General features: G+C 46.1%; 1 protein-coding gene across 2 annotated transcripts; it reads left to right on the top strand.

Annotated features, from left to right (window-relative positions):
- Positions 1 to 3,978: 3,978 nt before the first annotated feature.
- Positions 3,979 to 15,774, top strand: NFE2 (nuclear factor, erythroid 2). Of its 2 annotated transcripts, none has more exons than XM_069101134.1 (3): positions 3,979 to 4,323; positions 8,832 to 9,001; positions 14,294 to 15,774. In XM_069101134.1, the coding sequence occupies exons 2-3, from the start codon at positions 8,888 to 8,890 to the stop codon at positions 15,305 to 15,307; spliced, it is 1,128 nt and encodes a 375-aa protein (XP_068957235.1). In that variant the 5' UTR covers positions 3,979 to 4,323; positions 8,832 to 8,887; the 3' UTR covers positions 15,308 to 15,774. The 2 variants fall into 2 exon arrangements, with proteins under 2 accessions (XP_068957235.1, XP_068957236.1); XM_069101135.1 differs by lacking the exon at positions 3,979 to 4,323 and adding an exon at positions 8,234 to 8,587.
- Positions 15,775 to 16,703: the final 929 nt, after the last annotated feature.

The following is a 16,703-nucleotide window of genomic DNA, read 5'->3' as shown; positions in this document are numbered from 1 at the left end:
GAGAGAGAGAGAGAGAGAGAGAGAGAGGGAGAGGGAGAGGGAGAGAGAACAATCACCAAAAGGCAGTTGAACACAGTTAACCAACACACCAACTAGGTCCCATTGCATATTTAGCCAGAGTCCCCAGCTTTTTCAAAGAAGGGTGATCTGTTGTTCTCGTCTCATCCTCCAGCTAAACTTGCTCATTGTAATTACACAGCGTTGCTCTTTCCAGGTACCTTGTTCTACTCCTGGGTATATTTTCTTCCTGGTTTACTTGGCAAAAATTCATAGATGCTTTGCCATGACTCCCTGAATTCTTCATATCCATTACTCCTGATGACAAAACAACATTCTATCACCGTTGTGCTCCACACTCATATTAGTCATTCTCCAATCAATAGGCACCTCCTTTTGCTTCCAGTTCTTGTTACTGTGAATATTTTGGTTTATATTGGACCTTTCTTTCTGGTTTTGACCTCCATGTGCCTAGGAGTGGGATCTCAAGGTCAAAGGGTATGGATATTTTCATCACCTTGTTAGGATAATTCCAAATCGCTTTCTAGAATGGTTGAACTAATTCCCAGCTCCACAAACAGGGCACTAACTTATCCTTCCACAGCCCCTCCACAATTGACTCTACCCATCTTTTGTCCTCTTTGCCAATTTCCCAGGTGAAACCTCAGATTGGTTTTGACTGGCACCTGTCTTATAATTGGTGAGGATCCTTGTCTTACACATCATTCCCCTCTCACTTCATGATTCAACCTAGACTACTTCTCTTTCCTCATGTACTATATACCATCTCCCAATGCCATGCCTTTGCCCAGGTTATCCCATGGGCTATCCTAGGACATGACTGAAATGCTCTCACTCTTCATCTTGACCAACCTTTTTTCAAAGGTACCACGTCCTCCATGAGGCCTTTCCTGATCACCTAGTTGTTACTGCTTCCTTCCCCCATGTCAACAAAAAGTTCTTTATGTTGACTCTGTATATATTTTGAATATACTTATTTGTGCACACATTTTGACCTTCTTTCTCAATAGAATGTAAGCTCATTTGTGTATCCCCATCACCTGAAACATGGTCAATTAATTATTACTAAATTTTCACGCTGAATTACCTGCCTCCTTGGCACTCCTCCTCACAATCAATCAATAGGCAGAGGCAGCTGGTGGCACAACAGATTGACCTGGAGGCAGGAAGACCTGAGTTCAAATCCAGCCTTAAACACTTACTGGCTGTGTGACCCTGAATAAGTCACTTAGCTGCTGTCTGCCTCAGTTTCCTCAACTGTAAAATGGAGTTAATAATAGTGCCTACCTCCAAGGGTTGTTTGAGAAGATCGAATGGGACAATGTCGTAAAGCAGTTTAGTACTATATAAATGCTTATTTCCTTCCTTCCTTCAATAATCACTCATATTTTGCACAGTAGCAGTTTATGATGACAAAGCCTCATATCTGGCCTTATCTTATTTGATATTTACCTGGGGGGATGGCAATGCAAACATTATTATACCCATTTTACAAGGAAGGGGAAGGGAAAGCAATAAACATTTATATTGTACCTACTGTGTGTCAGGCAATGTGGTAAGCACTTCTATAAATATTATCTCATTTGGTCCTCTCTCAACAACCCTGGGATGTAGGTGTTATTATTAGTGCCATTTGCAATTGAAGAAGCTAAGGTAAACAGGTTAAATGATTTGCCCAGGGTCACACAACCAGTAAGTGTCTGAGGCTGAATTTGAACTCAGGATAGACATCATGACTCTTAATCTAGTGCTCTAAAGATGAGACAATGGAAATTTGCTGTATGGATTCCTTGAGAGGAGGGATAATGTAATTTTTTTCTAGATTTTTTTTGTGTACTTCAAGGCCTGCCCAGAATCTTGCACAGAGTAGGCATTTAACATTTGCTAAATTGAATAAAATGCCCACAGACACTTAGCATCAGATCTAGCCCTCCAAGATAGATCTTTGACCTCCCACCTAGGCCATCCCACCAAACTATCAACCTATGCCTGTGGATTGATTGTAACACACCATACAGTCTGCCACAAGCCCTGAGTTATATTTCCCACCATTCACGTCATCTGCATGGAGTTCTAATAGGGGGCCTTGGAGGTTTCCACATGTGACCAGTTTATGGAACATCAGGGCAAATCAGAGTGTACCTCTGCTTGGTACCAGCTGGCGGAGCGTAACAGGTATGTATGTGTGACCCAGACTGGCACCAATCTGGGATGCAAAGAGGTTTTATGATGCCCTAAGCAGACAAGCATTTGGAGTCTTTGCCTCCTGTTCTACACAGAACATACATATAAAGTCATACTCTACACTCTTACTCCCCACCAAGGCATTCATATATATACCATGTTTCCCCGATAATAAGACACTGTCTTATTATATTTTTTGGACAGAAAAACACCAGAGGGCTTATTTTCAGGGGAGGGCTCATTTTAATGAACATTGACAGCAATTTTAATAAACAGGTAAATAAATCACTGGGGAAGAACAGGATGATGCGCTCACTGATGCAGCTCTGATTGGATGCAGCTCGGAGTGCGGCGTGCGTTTCACGGGGGGGAACGGTGCATACAGAGGGTACAGTAATGTAGCGTGTAGTGCAGGGGATCACCTTCACTACAGTAGCAATCTCAATAGGGCTTATTTTCGGGGGAGGGCTTATTTTAGAGGAATCTTACACAGTAAGGGGAGGGCTTATTTTTGGGATAGGTCTTATTATCGGGGAAACACGGTATAAGAAGCCACTGGGGAAGACTCTGAATAGCCAAGTGGAAAGAGTCGTGGATTGGAAGTTGGAGGACCTGGGCTCAAATCTCAGCCCTGATTCCTGCTGCCTGTGTGATGTTAGGTGGGGTCACTCAGCCGCCGGGTCATTTTCTTTCTACCTCTAGAGCTAAGATCATGTGATCCCACGACTGTGATCCTCGAATCAAGGGTTTAAGTGCAGCTTGAAGAACTGAGGTTAGATATTAGGAAGGATAAACAGAGTTCCTAGGATCTGTAGTCCAGCAGTGACCTTAGCGATGATTTCAACCAGAGTCCTTCATTTTATAGAGGACTGTAGCCCAGAAAGGTTTAGTTAAGTGACTTGTCCAAGATCACTCAGAGAGCACATAGGAAAGCCAGGAGTCAAATTCATGTCTCCCAAATCCAGTATCCTTTCCAGTAAAGCAATTACCAAACACGAGAAAGCTGGGGGAGGGGGTAGAAAGGGTTAGTGGACAGCAAGAAAGGTCTGAGAATCTCCTCCCCACATGAACTCTGCCTATTTGGGATGGAACAAGAATTGTCTATGTCTGAGCGGGGGAGTGGATACGGTGTTTATTCTAGGACCCTAGAAGAGGATAGTTTTCCAGGGAAAGAACGCAATACCCTCTACACTTGTGCCGGCCGGTCTGGAGTGTTCCGATGGCCGACTGCAGGGGTCACCTGGCCTGGGACAGCGGAGCTGAGGGGAGGAAGCCAAAGTCATCCCTCTAAGTCAGGTGAGTCATCCTGCTTTATCCCCCCCACCCCTTCCAAACACACACCCTGACCAAGAAAGAGGCCTTTGTCCCAGGCCATATGAGGCAGAGGGGGAGGGGAGAAGGTTACAGGTAGAGAAACATCAAAGCATCTGATTCTCCCTTTCCCTCCTTCATATCAGTCTCCCCTCTCCCCATGGTCCAGTCCATGCTACAATAAGGCATCCTGAAATGAGGATCCTAGGTGTTCTGATCCCACACACCTCCACCTGCCCAGCAGAACAGGAAGCTGGACAGGTGGGTCATTGCCAGGTCTTTGAGGCTTCCTCCATTTCTGTTACTCAGTATCAGTATAAGGGCTTGTAGGTCATTTTCAGATGAAGCTTCCACAGTTAGAATCTAGTATATACATAAAATGGGAGAAACTGAGGCCTGGTGGGCAGGGAGCGTGTATGCCTGGCCCTCAGCACCCCTGTCTGCCCAGTAAGTGGGGGCAGGGGGGTGGAGTGGGAGGTGTGGGCAGAAACCACACAGGGCTCAAGTTTCCTCTGTCAGCCAGAAGGGGCAGGAGGAGAGGAGGGCCCAGGGAGAAAGGGGAGGTTGGGAGGAGGGACAGATAACCCACAGCCTGGGGGTTTGGAGAGGAGGTTTCAGCTGCCTTGGGATCCTCTGGCTTACGGCCTGAGCCCTTGAACCCAGCCCTTGGATATGCTGCAAGGAACAGATCTCCACCTGTCCTCCCATTGACATCAGTGGGGTCCTCCCTAGCTCTCTGCCTTCTCAGAGACAGAACTACCAAGAGAGACATCTCTTCTCCCTCTCTCCACTGCCAGGACACTGCCACAGGTAAGGGCCTGACAGGGGGATTCTGCTGCAGAAATTAGGGTAAGAAGAATTCTTCACTTTCCAGGAGAATCTCTGCCTCTTCCAAATCCTGGGATCAGATCTTTGAGTCAAGAAATGTCTTTGGAAAAGCAGATGGTTGTAGGTTACACACTTTGAGATCCTCACATGACAGAGTACACAAAGACAGAAGATGTCTCAAGAAATAGAAAGAGGGATGGAATATTTGAGGGATTGGCCAAAAAGGTTTGGAGAGGCCTGAGGGAAACAAGGGAGGAAGAAATGGGGATAACTGGGCAAAACTAGGAATAATGGTGTCTTCACGTCCTACTAGGTACACCTGAAGAAGTGAGAGGCCTCAGTATGGACCATTCTTCTCCTCTCACTCATCCATCCATTCACGTATATATACATATGTACATAGTCACATCACTGCCCTGCCCAGCCCAAGGTTCCTAATAGGTTAAATTTGGGTGTTGTATGTGTGGCAGAAGAAAGTATATGGAAGAAGTGCAGAGGATGAGTCTGCTCAGAATGTCTAGTTCCCTGCCTCAGTTTACTCTTTGTCCCTTTGGAAAGATGGAGAAAAGTAGATTCAGAATTAGAAATGAAGAGTGAAAGGAGAAAGAGGAAAGTGATTTTTTTTCAGAGAGGAGCCTGACTTGGGGTCAGAGAGACTAGAGTGGGGAAAGTGAGCATTATGGGGAGCAAAGGGCTTCCTCCCTTACCTTCTCTTCTCACTGCTTCCCCAAGGAATAAGCAGGGTGGAAGCTGCAGAAGAGACAGACAGACTGGATAGTATTCGGCCCCCCCTTCCCCAGCTATGCTTACATTCTCCCTATACACACATACACACACGTCTGAGTTACTGAAGCTCCCAAGGAACAGAGTCCTGTCCTGATCACCAAACTCTTCCTTTCTAGCCCTTTCTCTCTGGGTTGGTCCTGTTTTATCTCCTTTCTTTCTTCTGTCTCTTTTTCTCTTGAGTTTTAGCCAACTTTTCTTGACCACCACCACCACTAGAGGTAAGCACACCTCCTAACTGAGAGGCCAAAAGAGGGTCAAAAAAAGAGACCTTGAAACCAAGAAACACATATCAGGAAGACCAGAACTCAAGGATACGTGGGTTCTAGAGCAGAATGGAAACCCTTGGAAGCAAGATTTGGGTGTTTTTCCCTCCTTTCCTCATCACTTTCATTTCTGAGGTCTTGGATCCTCGTTCTCTATTCCTCATCTCCTCCAAGAAGTTTCTGTAAGTGCTTAGAGATCCCGTTAAGAATGTTTAGAGCAGAACTCAAAAGAGTTGGGGGAGAGAAAGGGTAGTCTGAGGGGAAAGGTGTTTCCATCCTTAGAAATCTCTGTATTCTGCTGGATATATTTAACTTCTATTTGCATGGGCTAAGAAAGAGACCACTCAACATGGAGGCAGGAGGATGGAAAAAAATGGCCCTAGACAGAAGCTGTATGCACAATTGAATGACCACCTGGAAAATGGTAAGGAGAGAGGGAGATTTCCCTCAGGAGTCTTCCCTCAGGTGAAAATCACCAAGAAATCAATTCAAAGGCACTTCTATGGAATTCATTTTATGTTATAGTCACAGATATTTCCCAGTGTCTCCCCACTAATCCTTAGCCTTCTCCTCCAGAGTACCCCATACCCTTTCTTCTCAGAGTGATCTTTTTCAACATCTATCCACTCCTCTTTTCTTCCTACTCTACTGGGTCTCAAACAGCTGTTTCCTGAATAGGGAGCCCTAAGGGCCAGTGAGGACAAAGATAGTTTTGAGGGGGCTCTTGACCATCATCAGGTTAGGGGGAAGAGTACATTACCCCTTCCCCACCCCCTGGCACAAATCCCTTAATTTTCCCTTCCAGAAATGGTTCAGAACTAACCTATGTTCCTACTTTCCTGAGGAGTTGGGGATACAGAATCTCAGGAAAAGGGGTGAAAAGAGAAAGGATTCTAAGGCCAAGGGAGAAAGAAAATTATAGATCTTGGGTCTCAAAAGGACCTCAAGACATCATGCCTTTTTACACATAGGGGACTATCTGCATTTAAAGATGAGGCAACAGAGAGTCAGAGGCTTTCAATGACCGGCCCAAGCTCGTATGGGCAGTTACTGATAGAGAGGAAAACAGATCTCAGGTCATCTGCCTGAGGACACCCTGAAAGGGGGTGAGGGCAGAAGCCCCTTCCAAGAGAGGGTGAGAGGGAGAGAAAGAAAGAAGCAGTCAGGGTTAGCTTGGGGGTAGGTTAAGGGAAAGAGGGGGCAAATCTATGAAGTAAGAGCCTCCCCCACCCCTCCCTTAAAGGGACTCAGGAGCGAATGTTCTTCATTCACTTTGCTTTTACACAATTTCCGGCCAGAACCCAAAGTAGGGGGCCAGAGGTTGGGGGTTCCGGTGTCGAAATGGCATCAAGAACAGAACACAAACACCCCACCCACTTGGCCCTGGGACACATAGGGATTCATCCTATGACTACACCCAGACTGAACCCAAGTAGGCATTTCTCCAGGGTCAGGCCTATGTACACCATGGCCTTGTGGGGAGACGTTGGGAGGGAGGCAGTGGTATTGGTACAAGTACTTAGAGGAGAGCAGTGAGGAGGTAAAGAGAACAATGGATGGGGAGTCACAGGGACAGTTTTCAAATCCCAGATTTTTCCACTGCTAACTGTGTGAGCTTGGGCAAATCTAAGCTCTCTCTAGTCATTAGTTTCCTCCATTATAAAAGAAGAGGGTTGGACCAGATGACAAATGTAAGGCCTCTTCCATGATGCGGGGGATGAGGGATACTAGAAGAGAGGAATGTGAGTAGAGAAAGTCAATAGGGGAAGAAGGTAAGGACATTGGGGTGATCTTCATGTTTGTGGGCATTATTGTTAATAATGTTACAAATAATTCTCCTACTTTTATTAATATCATTAATAAACCTTAACAATACCTTCTGCATAGATAAGCTCCTTTTCTAGTTCTCACTAAATTGGGTTCTTGAATACCACTCTCTAAGTTTATGTGCCTAATTAAAGAGTAGAGTCTATGTTAATTAACCACGGTTGATTAGCCATGTCATCTTCTAAGGTCATACATATTGCTGAGATCATTAGAGCATTTCTATCTTCAGAACCTATTGAGGGTTTCTCCTATGCTAAAGGATTGTTAAGAAAAGGGAGTCTGTCCTCCGTTCTCCTTGCTGCCACTACATCTCTGACTCTAAATGATGAAGAGATCCCTCTCAATGTCTCCCTCAAACCCATTCTGCTCAAGTTTCTTCTTGTTTCTTATTGCTTGAGTCTGGGGAGAACCCAATGAAGGTGATGGGGGGGCTGTCTTGACAACTTTTAGAATATAGGACAACTTTCTTCCTCCCACCCATTCTCAACTACCTCTTCTCAAATCTCCTCTTCACCTCGACCTACCACTCCCATTAGAGAAAGGATGAGGAGAAAAGGGATGTGGGATGGGGAGGAGAGGGCTGAGTTGGCTAGAGAAAAGCAGATTGGGAATGGTCTCCAAAAAGGATGAGCAATGGATGGAATAATTGGAAATACCATAGTGAAGAAAGTATTAAGGGTAAAAAGTAAGAAGAGCTTCTGAATAAGCAGAGCTGGGGGATAGAAGAATGAAGAAGGAAAACCGGAAGCAGCTTTGCTTCAAAAAGATATCAGTTTAGAAAGAAGGCTGTTTGTGTGGGCTGGGGAATGGATAAAATGACCCCTTGGGGCCACAGGCACAGAGGTTATGCCTAGAAACCCTATCTTCCTTTCCTACTCTCCTCTTTGCCCTAGGGCTGATAACCTCTTATCTCCCCCAGACAGGAGGAGCTAGGGTGGGGAAATAGGAGAACCTAAGGCTATTATCAAGGACCAGGCCTGGGGTTGAGGTGGTTGACTCTTTCCGTGGCACTGCCCTTTAAGGATCTCAAGGTTCTTACATGTCTTAGAAAGAAAAAGGTTAAGATCCAGGAAGTGAGAGGCAACATGGGGAAGAGAAATAAATTCCTGATGTTGCCCCAGAGAAAAAACCCTGGAGTCCTGGTTTGTGGACGTGGTTTTGGGGAGTGAGGAGGAATAGAAGAGAGGTCTTTAGCCTAGGGAAGGTCAAGGACCTGCTACTGCCTCTCCAAAGACAAAGAATTTGTTTTTAACAAGAGGAAGGTAGGGGTGGCTAGGTGCCAATGAGTAGAGCACCGGCCCTGGAGCCAGGAGAACCTGAGTTCAACCTGGGCCTCAGACACTAAACACTTACTAGCCATGTGACCTTGGGTAAGTCACTTAATCTCAATTGCACTGCCTTCCCCCCTTGAAAAAAAATTAGCAAAAAAACCCCAAAATCTCAGGACTTCCCAGCTTGTAAAACTAGGTGGTCAAATGAAGCCTTTTCCCCTCAGGGGATCTCTCAGAAGTCAGAGAATTGGGACTTGAGACTGCCCCTTCTCATACAAGCTGGTGGAGGGACAGAATGTACTCTGGTAGGTGAGATTCTCACCTTCTTGCTTTATCATTTCAGGTTACTTGGGTGACCTAGGCCTGGGGGGAGCCTTCCTTGGCTCCTGGCCTGGTAGGATGCCCCCGTGTCCTCCACAGCAGAGCAGGAACCGGGCTACGCTGCTTACTGGCCCAGAGCTGGGAGAGATGGAGCTGACCTGGCAGGAAATTATGTCTATCACAGAGCTGCAGGTGAGAAGGGGAAGGACAGACTGGACAGCAGGGGTGGCCAGGGGTCTGGAGAGAAGGACCAGGAAATGCAGGCCCTTAGAAGGGAGTGGTTGCAGCAGTAGGCCTGAATGGGAGATCAGGTAAAAAATCAGACATGCCCAGGTCTGGAGGTGGGGATGAGGGAGGGCTTTGGGCTGGGTAAACAAGGGAGGAGATACTGAAGCGGGGTGGGGACAGAAAGGGGGTAGCTGTGGGTGGGGAGGGAAATAGGCTCTCTCCACTGCTTTCTCCCATTTCCCTGTCTCATTTGCTCACCTCCTTTCTCCTCTTTCTTTCTCCTCCAGTCAGTCTTCCTCTTCTGCTCCCCTACTTAATCCCCCTCCCCATACCTTTTTACTTCCTGCATCCTCTCACCTCCTTAACCTCCCCCTCCTTAGTCTACCCTTACCCCTCTTCTCACCCGTGCCCCTTCTCCCAGGTAACAGAGTCTGGGGCCTTTGAGGGAGGACGATGCAGGGGTCCCCTCCTCCTGCTGGTCAGACAAAGGGGCATCTGTTGAACAGAACAATGACTTCTTTGTCCCTAGTTGGGTAGGGATCTGGGGTGGCCGCTGGCCATGGGCTGGGGGCAGTTCTCATAGCAGGCTGACTGCATCCCTGCTTGGACTGGCTGGCAGATGGGAGAGAGACAGATGGAAGGAAGGGCAGGAAGAAATTGCTCTCTCTGATCCTCCAGAGTCTAGGATTGCCCCAGGGCTCTTCACCTCCAATTCTTTGCCCTTTTCTGACTCTCCCCATCTCTCACCTCCCAGCATTATCCTTTTCCAGACCTATTTCTCTTTTCCCCAGTTCTGGCCTCCTCCTCCCTTCTCCCCCAATATATCCCTCTCTTCTAAATGCCCCATTCTTCTGTTCCTTCCCCTTCTAGGTCACCAATGCCTCCCCCCATCACACCTCCATCTCCCTAAATTCTAGGTTTCTAAACCCAGATGATAATCCAACCCTAAAATGTCCTGCCTCATTCTCTGCTCTCATATCTTATAAAACTAGCTGCATGATAAGATCCAGGGGTCCCTCATGGGATCACAGGACCTGCTTCTCTATCTCAGACCACCTCCACCAAACTGCCTTCCACTCCTAACCAGTTGGCAGAATTGTCCCAAAAGAATCTGACCATAGAAGGAGAGATTTGACACCCCCTACACACACACACACACACACACACACACACACACACACACACACACACACGATTCCACAGGATTATAGGATCGTAGATCTAGACTTGGAAAACACCTCTGGACCAACCTACTTATTTTACAGATGAGAAAACTGAAACCCAGGGGGGCTGACTTGACCAAGATCACACAAGTAGGCTTGTTATGAAACTAGGTCTTCTGATTCCAGAGACAGTGGAATTCTGCCTCATTTTAGAACAATGAGGATCTCTTTTAAATTTTAAAATTCCCCCAAAAGATTCCACAAACTCACTGTTTTGGGTGAGCCTTCCTTTGATGCTGAACTCAGTATCTCTTGTAATTAACAACAATAGTAATAATGTAGCTAGCATTTAAGTAGTACATTTAGGTTTACAAAGTGCTTTGCAAATATTCTCAGTTCATCTTCACAATAACCCTGGAAGACAGGTGCTAATATTATCCCCATTTTACAGATGAGAAAATTGAGGCAGACAAAGGCTAAGGGACTTGCCCAGGGTCACACATCAAGCAAGTATCTAGGATTGAATATGAACTCAGGCCTTCCAGCCCCAGTGCTCAGCCCAGTGCGCCACCTAGCTGCCTCTTTATCTGCATTCTTGTTTAAAGGTCCAGGGATCCTTCTTACCCTTTTATTTGTGTCAAGGACCCTTTTGGTAGTGCAGTGCAGCCTGTGAAACCTTCCTCAGAATCATGTTTTTAAATACGTAAAATAAAATATCTATAGCATTGCAAGGGAAATCAGTTATAATGAAATAAATTTATCCAAATTTTTATTTAAAAAGTTCTTGGACCCCAGGTTAAGGGCCCCTGCTTTAGTCAGAATTCAGTGAATAGGCCATATTTTCTGTCCTATCCTATATGCTACCTACTCCCCCAAACTTCTTGCCTTTAGACTTTATCATTTCAGAGTCTTCAGTCAGTTGTTCAGTCAACAAACATGTATTAAACATTTACTAAATACTAAATTTAGCATTGTGCTAAATGCTGAAGATACAAAGAAAGACCAAAAGAAAAATGTGAAAATCAGTTGCTGCCCTCAAGGAGCTCACAGTCAAGTGGAAGAGATAACCTGCAAATAACTATGGAGAGACAAGATACATGCAAGACAAATTGGGGATAATCACAGAGAGAAGGCACTAACATTTAGGGGGCTTGGGAAAGGTTTTTTGTTGGTGGGATTTTAACTGGGACTTGAAAGAGGCAGATGGAGATGAGGAAGGAACGAATTCCACTGGGGGGGCTGGAAGGGAGGTAGGGCCAAGAATGAAAATATATGGAGTTGGGAGATGGAGTGTTTTGTTCGAGAAACAACAAAGACTACAGTGTCACTGAATAACAGAACATGAAAGGGAGAAAGATGTAAGAAGAATGGAACAGTAGGAAGGGTCAGGTTATGAGGGACTTTAAATTTAATATTTAATCCTGGAGATGATAGGAAGTCAGTAGAGCTGATTGAATGGAATGGCGAGGGGGAGGCCCAGTATGCTTAAGGAAGATCAATTGGACAACTGAGTGGAAGTTGGACTAGAGTGGGCAGAGACTTGAGGCAGAGAGACTTATCAGCAGGCAGTTGTAAAAGTCTGGATAGGAGCTGATGAGAGCCTACAAGAGGGTGGTGAGGGAAGGAGGCACAGGGGGAGATGTTACAAAAGTAAAATTGATAGGACAGATTGGATTGGGAGTATGTGTGTTTTGGGGAGGAGAGGTGCATGGGAATTGAGGAAAGATGATACTGAAGTTGCAAGCCTGGGTGACTTCATGGTGCCTTTGACAGTAACAGGAAAGTTAGGAAGAAGGGAAGGCTTGGGGGTAAAGATAAGGAATTCAGTTTTAGACATGTTGAGTTTAAGATATCTACAAAACATCCAGTTGGAGATATCCAAAAGGCAGTTGGAGATGCCATGTTGGAAGTCAGCAAAGACGTAGGGATAGATAAAAAGATTCGAAGAACACCCACATAAAGGTATTAATGTCATGAGAGCTAATGAGATCACCAAGCAAAACAGTACAGAGGGAGAAGAGAAGAGGGTCCAGGTCACAGCCCTATAGAACACCCACAGTTAGAGGGTGTGATCTGGAAGAGGATCCAGCGACTCAGAAGGAGCAGTCAGATAGGTAGGAAGAGAACTAGGAGAAAGCAATGTCATCAAAACCCAGAAAGAGAAGAGAATATTCAGGAGAAGAGGGTGATAGATGACATTAAAGGTCAAAGAGAGGTCATGAAGGATGAGGAGAGAGGAAACACGATTAGATTTGGTCATTAAGAGATGGTAACTTTGGAAAGAGCAGTTTCAGTTGAATGATGAGGTCAGATCCAGACTTTAAAGCATTAAGAAGAGAGTGAGAAGAAAGGAAATGGAGGCGCCGACTGTAGATGGTCTTCTCAAGGAGTTTAGCCCTAAAAGGGAAGAGAAAGATATAGTGGGGATAGACAGTGAGGATTTTTTGAGGATGGCGGAGACGTGACCATGTCTGTAGGCAGTAGGGAAGGAACCAATAGACAGGGAGAGATAAGTGAAAGAGTAAGGATGAGAGAGGAGAAGACAGGATGGAATAGCATCACTTGTGCATGTAGAATGGTTTGCTTTGACAAGGAGATGGACCTCCTCTGAAGAGCACAGAAGAGGGAGATCGCCATGAATAACCTCAATTTTTTCAATGAAATACGAGGCAAAGGTTCTCAGATTAGAGAGCCACAGGTGGCTTCAGGAGGGATGAAAAGATTTAGAAAAATCACCGTGATGATTGAGATAGGAAAATAGTTTAAGAAAGTGTAAAAAGATTGCCTTGCCACAGCGAGAGCCCAGTTGAGATTACATAACATAAATTTGTAGAGGACCCAGTCAACACAATTTCATGATTTTCTCCAGCTTTGTTCATGTGCTTCAGCACATGGGTAGGAGTGAAAGCAGTGGAAGGTGAGAGTAACCCACGGCTGAGGTTTGGCAGGGCAAAATGTACAATCAGACAAAAAGATAAAGACAATAAGGGGACTCTAGAGAAGAAGATAGTCTGGGGCTGAAATGATTCACCAAAGAGTCAAGATGAGGAAGGGAGGGTTATGGTGTCTGGGAAAGAACAGAGGGATGGAAAGTTTGGAAATTTTGATGTGCACAAAGAGCTGTATTAAGGGTTGTCAGGCAGAAGTAGAAGGGGAATGACAACAGATTAAGAAAAGATGAGGGAATTTCAGAGTTTCTTCCCATTCCCTGGTTCTCATCTCCCATCTTCCTAATTTCTGTTTCTCCCTCATCTCTTTCTGTCCTTCCCCCAAGTGTTCCCTAGCCTTTCTACAGGCTAGAAGGAGTGTGTGTGTTGGGGCTGGGCATACATAGATACTTATGGAGAGCCTCTCTTGTGGTGCTGGCCTCCAGTTTCCAGGAAGAAAATATGGGTCTCGATATGATCTCTATCCCATCCTGCCCTATTCCCTACACCCCACATTTCCTCCCAGAAACATACCAATTAGTAGTGGGTAAAATATACTACAAGCGTGCTACTTCCTTTCTGTGGATTGCCAATGCTTATAGGAGTCTGGTTTGGAAGAGAGCTCACCCTATAGAAGCCTTTCCTGCCCAACTCCCTGGAGAAAGTGCCTGGATGTGTGTTCTGGGCAGGCTAGGAAGCTGGACTGTTATACACCAGGGGGTGAGGTTGGGTGTAACACTTGGGAAGCCCAAGTGTGGACAATCCAGAGCTAAGCCCAGAGAGAAGAAAGCTGAGTATAAGGAAATGGGGGGTGATTATAGGTGACATTGGCTGAGGGTTGAGTATAGGAATAGGAGAGCTAAGAAAAGGAATAGTGGGCAAAAGGACACTGTGGGATTGGGGATAAGTATAGAGAAGGGAGGTTGCATGTAAGACATGGGGCTGAATATAGGTGATGAAGGGCTGTGTGTAGCAGAAAGGAAGTTGAGTGTAGAGAATGGGGGATGCTGAATGGAATGGGGAACGGTGTGTAATCAGTGGGGGAACACGTACGGGGAATATGAGGATAGTAAAATGGAGGCAGGGACAAGCACAAAAGAAATGGACATTCTTGGGAAAGGTCAGGGCTTCTTTCACAGTAAACTGACCTGTCTTTCCTTCCATAGGGCCTGGATATCCAAAATGAGCCAACCTTTGAGTCCCCCGTGCCATATTCTGGACCTGCACCTCCTTCTGCTTATGGACCTTGCCCAATTCTCCCTGACTCTGGCAACCACCTTACCTCACCCTATGAGAGTCTCTACCAGGACTTCCCCCCACCCTCTGCCCTGGTTCCGGACTCTGCCTATGCATATGGAAGTCTGGCCCTTCCTATTTCCAAGCCCATGACCCTCTCAGGACTCCTCAGCGAACCTCTCCCCAAGTCCCTGTCCCTGCTGGACATGGGACTGCCTGTGGGACCCACCAAACCTCAAGAAGACCCTGAATCTGACTCTGGCTTATCCCTCAACTACAGTGATGCGGAGTCCCTAGAGATGGAGGGGATAGAGGCTGGGAGACAGAGAGGAGAGTATGTGGAGATGTTCCCAGTGGAGCACCCCTATCCACTCATGCCCACCTCTCTAGTTCACTCCAACTATGCTCTGCCACCTCCGGAGACCCACTTGACTTTTGAACCCACGATGTGCCCTGGAAGGGCCAAACCCTCAGGGCGAGGAGAGTCAGGAAGCAGGGATGAACGTAGGGCTCTAGCCATGAAGATCCCCTTCCCCACTGAGAAAATTGTCAACTTACCTGTGGATGACTTTAATGAGTTGGTGGCTAGGTATCCACTGAGTGAAAGCCAGCTTGCCTTGGTCCGGGACATCCGACGGCGGGGTAAGAACAAGGTGGCTGCTCAGAACTGTCGAAAAAGGAAGCTGGAGACCATTGTGCAGTTAGAACGAGAATTGGAGAGGTTGGGCAATGAGCGGGAACGGCTACTCAGGGCCCGAGGGGAGGCCAACCGGACCCTGGGGGCCATGCGCCAGCAACTGGCAGAGCTGTACCGAGATGTCTTCCGGAGGCTGCGTGATGAATCTGGCAATGGCTACTCCCCAGAAGAATATGCCTTGCAACAGGCTGCCGATGGCACCATCTTCTTGGTGCCCAGGGGGGTCAAGATGGAGACATCAGACTGAATGGGAGAGCGGGGGGAGAAATTAGGAGGGAAAAAAAAAAATTGGAGGTAGTAAGGTGTACATTTCTTTCTTCCCCTTGCCTTTGCTTCTCAGAAAGGTGCTCCTCAAACTTAGCCTGTCAGGGCAGAGGCTGGAGAGTTGAATTGATTTGGAGAGCTCAGAAAGAAGGGCATTTCTGGGGAAGTGAAGGGTAGGGGTATAACTAGGAATGGCATTGTGGTAACTTCAGGAGAGCCTGGTTTGGAGTATATAGGAGGCCTGGAAGCTGTCTACTCTCTTCCTAGGAGGCCCCCTCCTTTCAGGTCCCCAGACAGCCCCTCTACCTCCAAGGACTCCAATGAAGCTTTGAAAGATAAAGCATGATACACAAAACTTTATTTGGTCTTCATTTACTTGTATAATTTTGTCAGTTCTGGGCATCAACACAGAGCCTACTCACAACCCAGAGCTGCTGGGGATAAAGGAGGGGTGGAGGTGTGAGGAAATGGTTAGGAGATGAATGAAGAAGATACTGGTTTGATCCTGAAGAACAGGCCTTGTCTCTATTCCCCAATAACAGAAGGAAGAGAATAGTAGGTTCTACAGATTTGATTCCAGCAGTTGTGATCTCTGCACCTTCCAGACCAGAAAATCCTGTTGGTACAGGGGACTGCAGTTGGTGTAATACTTCTTCCATCTCCCCACTTCCCAGGGACATATCCCCCTAGAGGACAGATGATTTTACCAAAGCTTGGGGTTGGGGAATGGGGGGATCAGGGATTGGGAAGGAAAAAGGCACTAATATATCCTATCCTTCCCTATCTATGAAAATCCACCAGCCTGATCTAATGAGATCAGTCCAGAGCCTAGCTGTAATAGAGAGCCCAAACAGATCTAATAAGCAAATTTTAAGGAGGCCTCAGCACTACTACTGATCCTTACTGAAAAAGGTGTGATAAAATTCTCATCACTTTATAACAAGTTTGCTAAATCTGTTTGGCCTAGATCAAAGACTGTGTTCCCTGAATTCTCACACACTACTTGACTCTCTCGTACAAATTAACTCAGAATTTCAGGAGAGAAAGGTAGCCTAGGAATATACCTTGGTTCCAAAGATAGGGCTCTGTTTATGATAAAGAGACAATTGCACACAAAATGAGATGGGGGAAAAGACTGGCAAAGTGAGACAATAGAAATACTTAGGGCCCCTAAGAGGATCCCAAACTGCCAAAATGGACTCTTACCCCAGCCCCCCCAAAAAAGCTGGTGGATATTGGGGGTAGAGCAGAAGAGACTAACAATGTCATTAAGCAGAAAGGAGAACCTGTTAATTGAAGTAGAGGTGTTGAACTTGAAGGGAGTGTAGAAGGGGGAATAAAATAATTTATTAAAAGTAGTTCAAGTGTGAACTCCCATT

This window comes from Petaurus breviceps, unplaced genomic scaffold, assembly GCF_028583685.1.
Source record: "Petaurus breviceps papuanus isolate PSGF00001 unplaced genomic scaffold, PetGlider_PUasm1.0 454, whole genome shotgun sequence".
Taxonomy (NCBI): domain Eukaryota; kingdom Metazoa; phylum Chordata; class Mammalia; order Diprotodontia; family Petauridae; genus Petaurus; species Petaurus breviceps.
Note: the sequence above shows the minus strand (reverse complement) of the source record. Positions and strands in the feature narration are given on the sequence as shown.

What these genes read in the sequence shown, in the direction of transcription:
- NFE2 (XM_069101134.1), top strand. Translation starts at nt 8,888, where the DNA reads ATGCCCCCGTGTCCTCCACAGCAGAGCAGGAACCGGGCTACGCTGCTT. An exon ending in TGTCTATCACAGAGCTGCAG is followed by an intron (nt 9,002 to 14,293) that starts GTGAGAAGGGGA and finishes TTCCTTCCATAG; the next exon opens with GGCCTGGATATCCAAAATGA.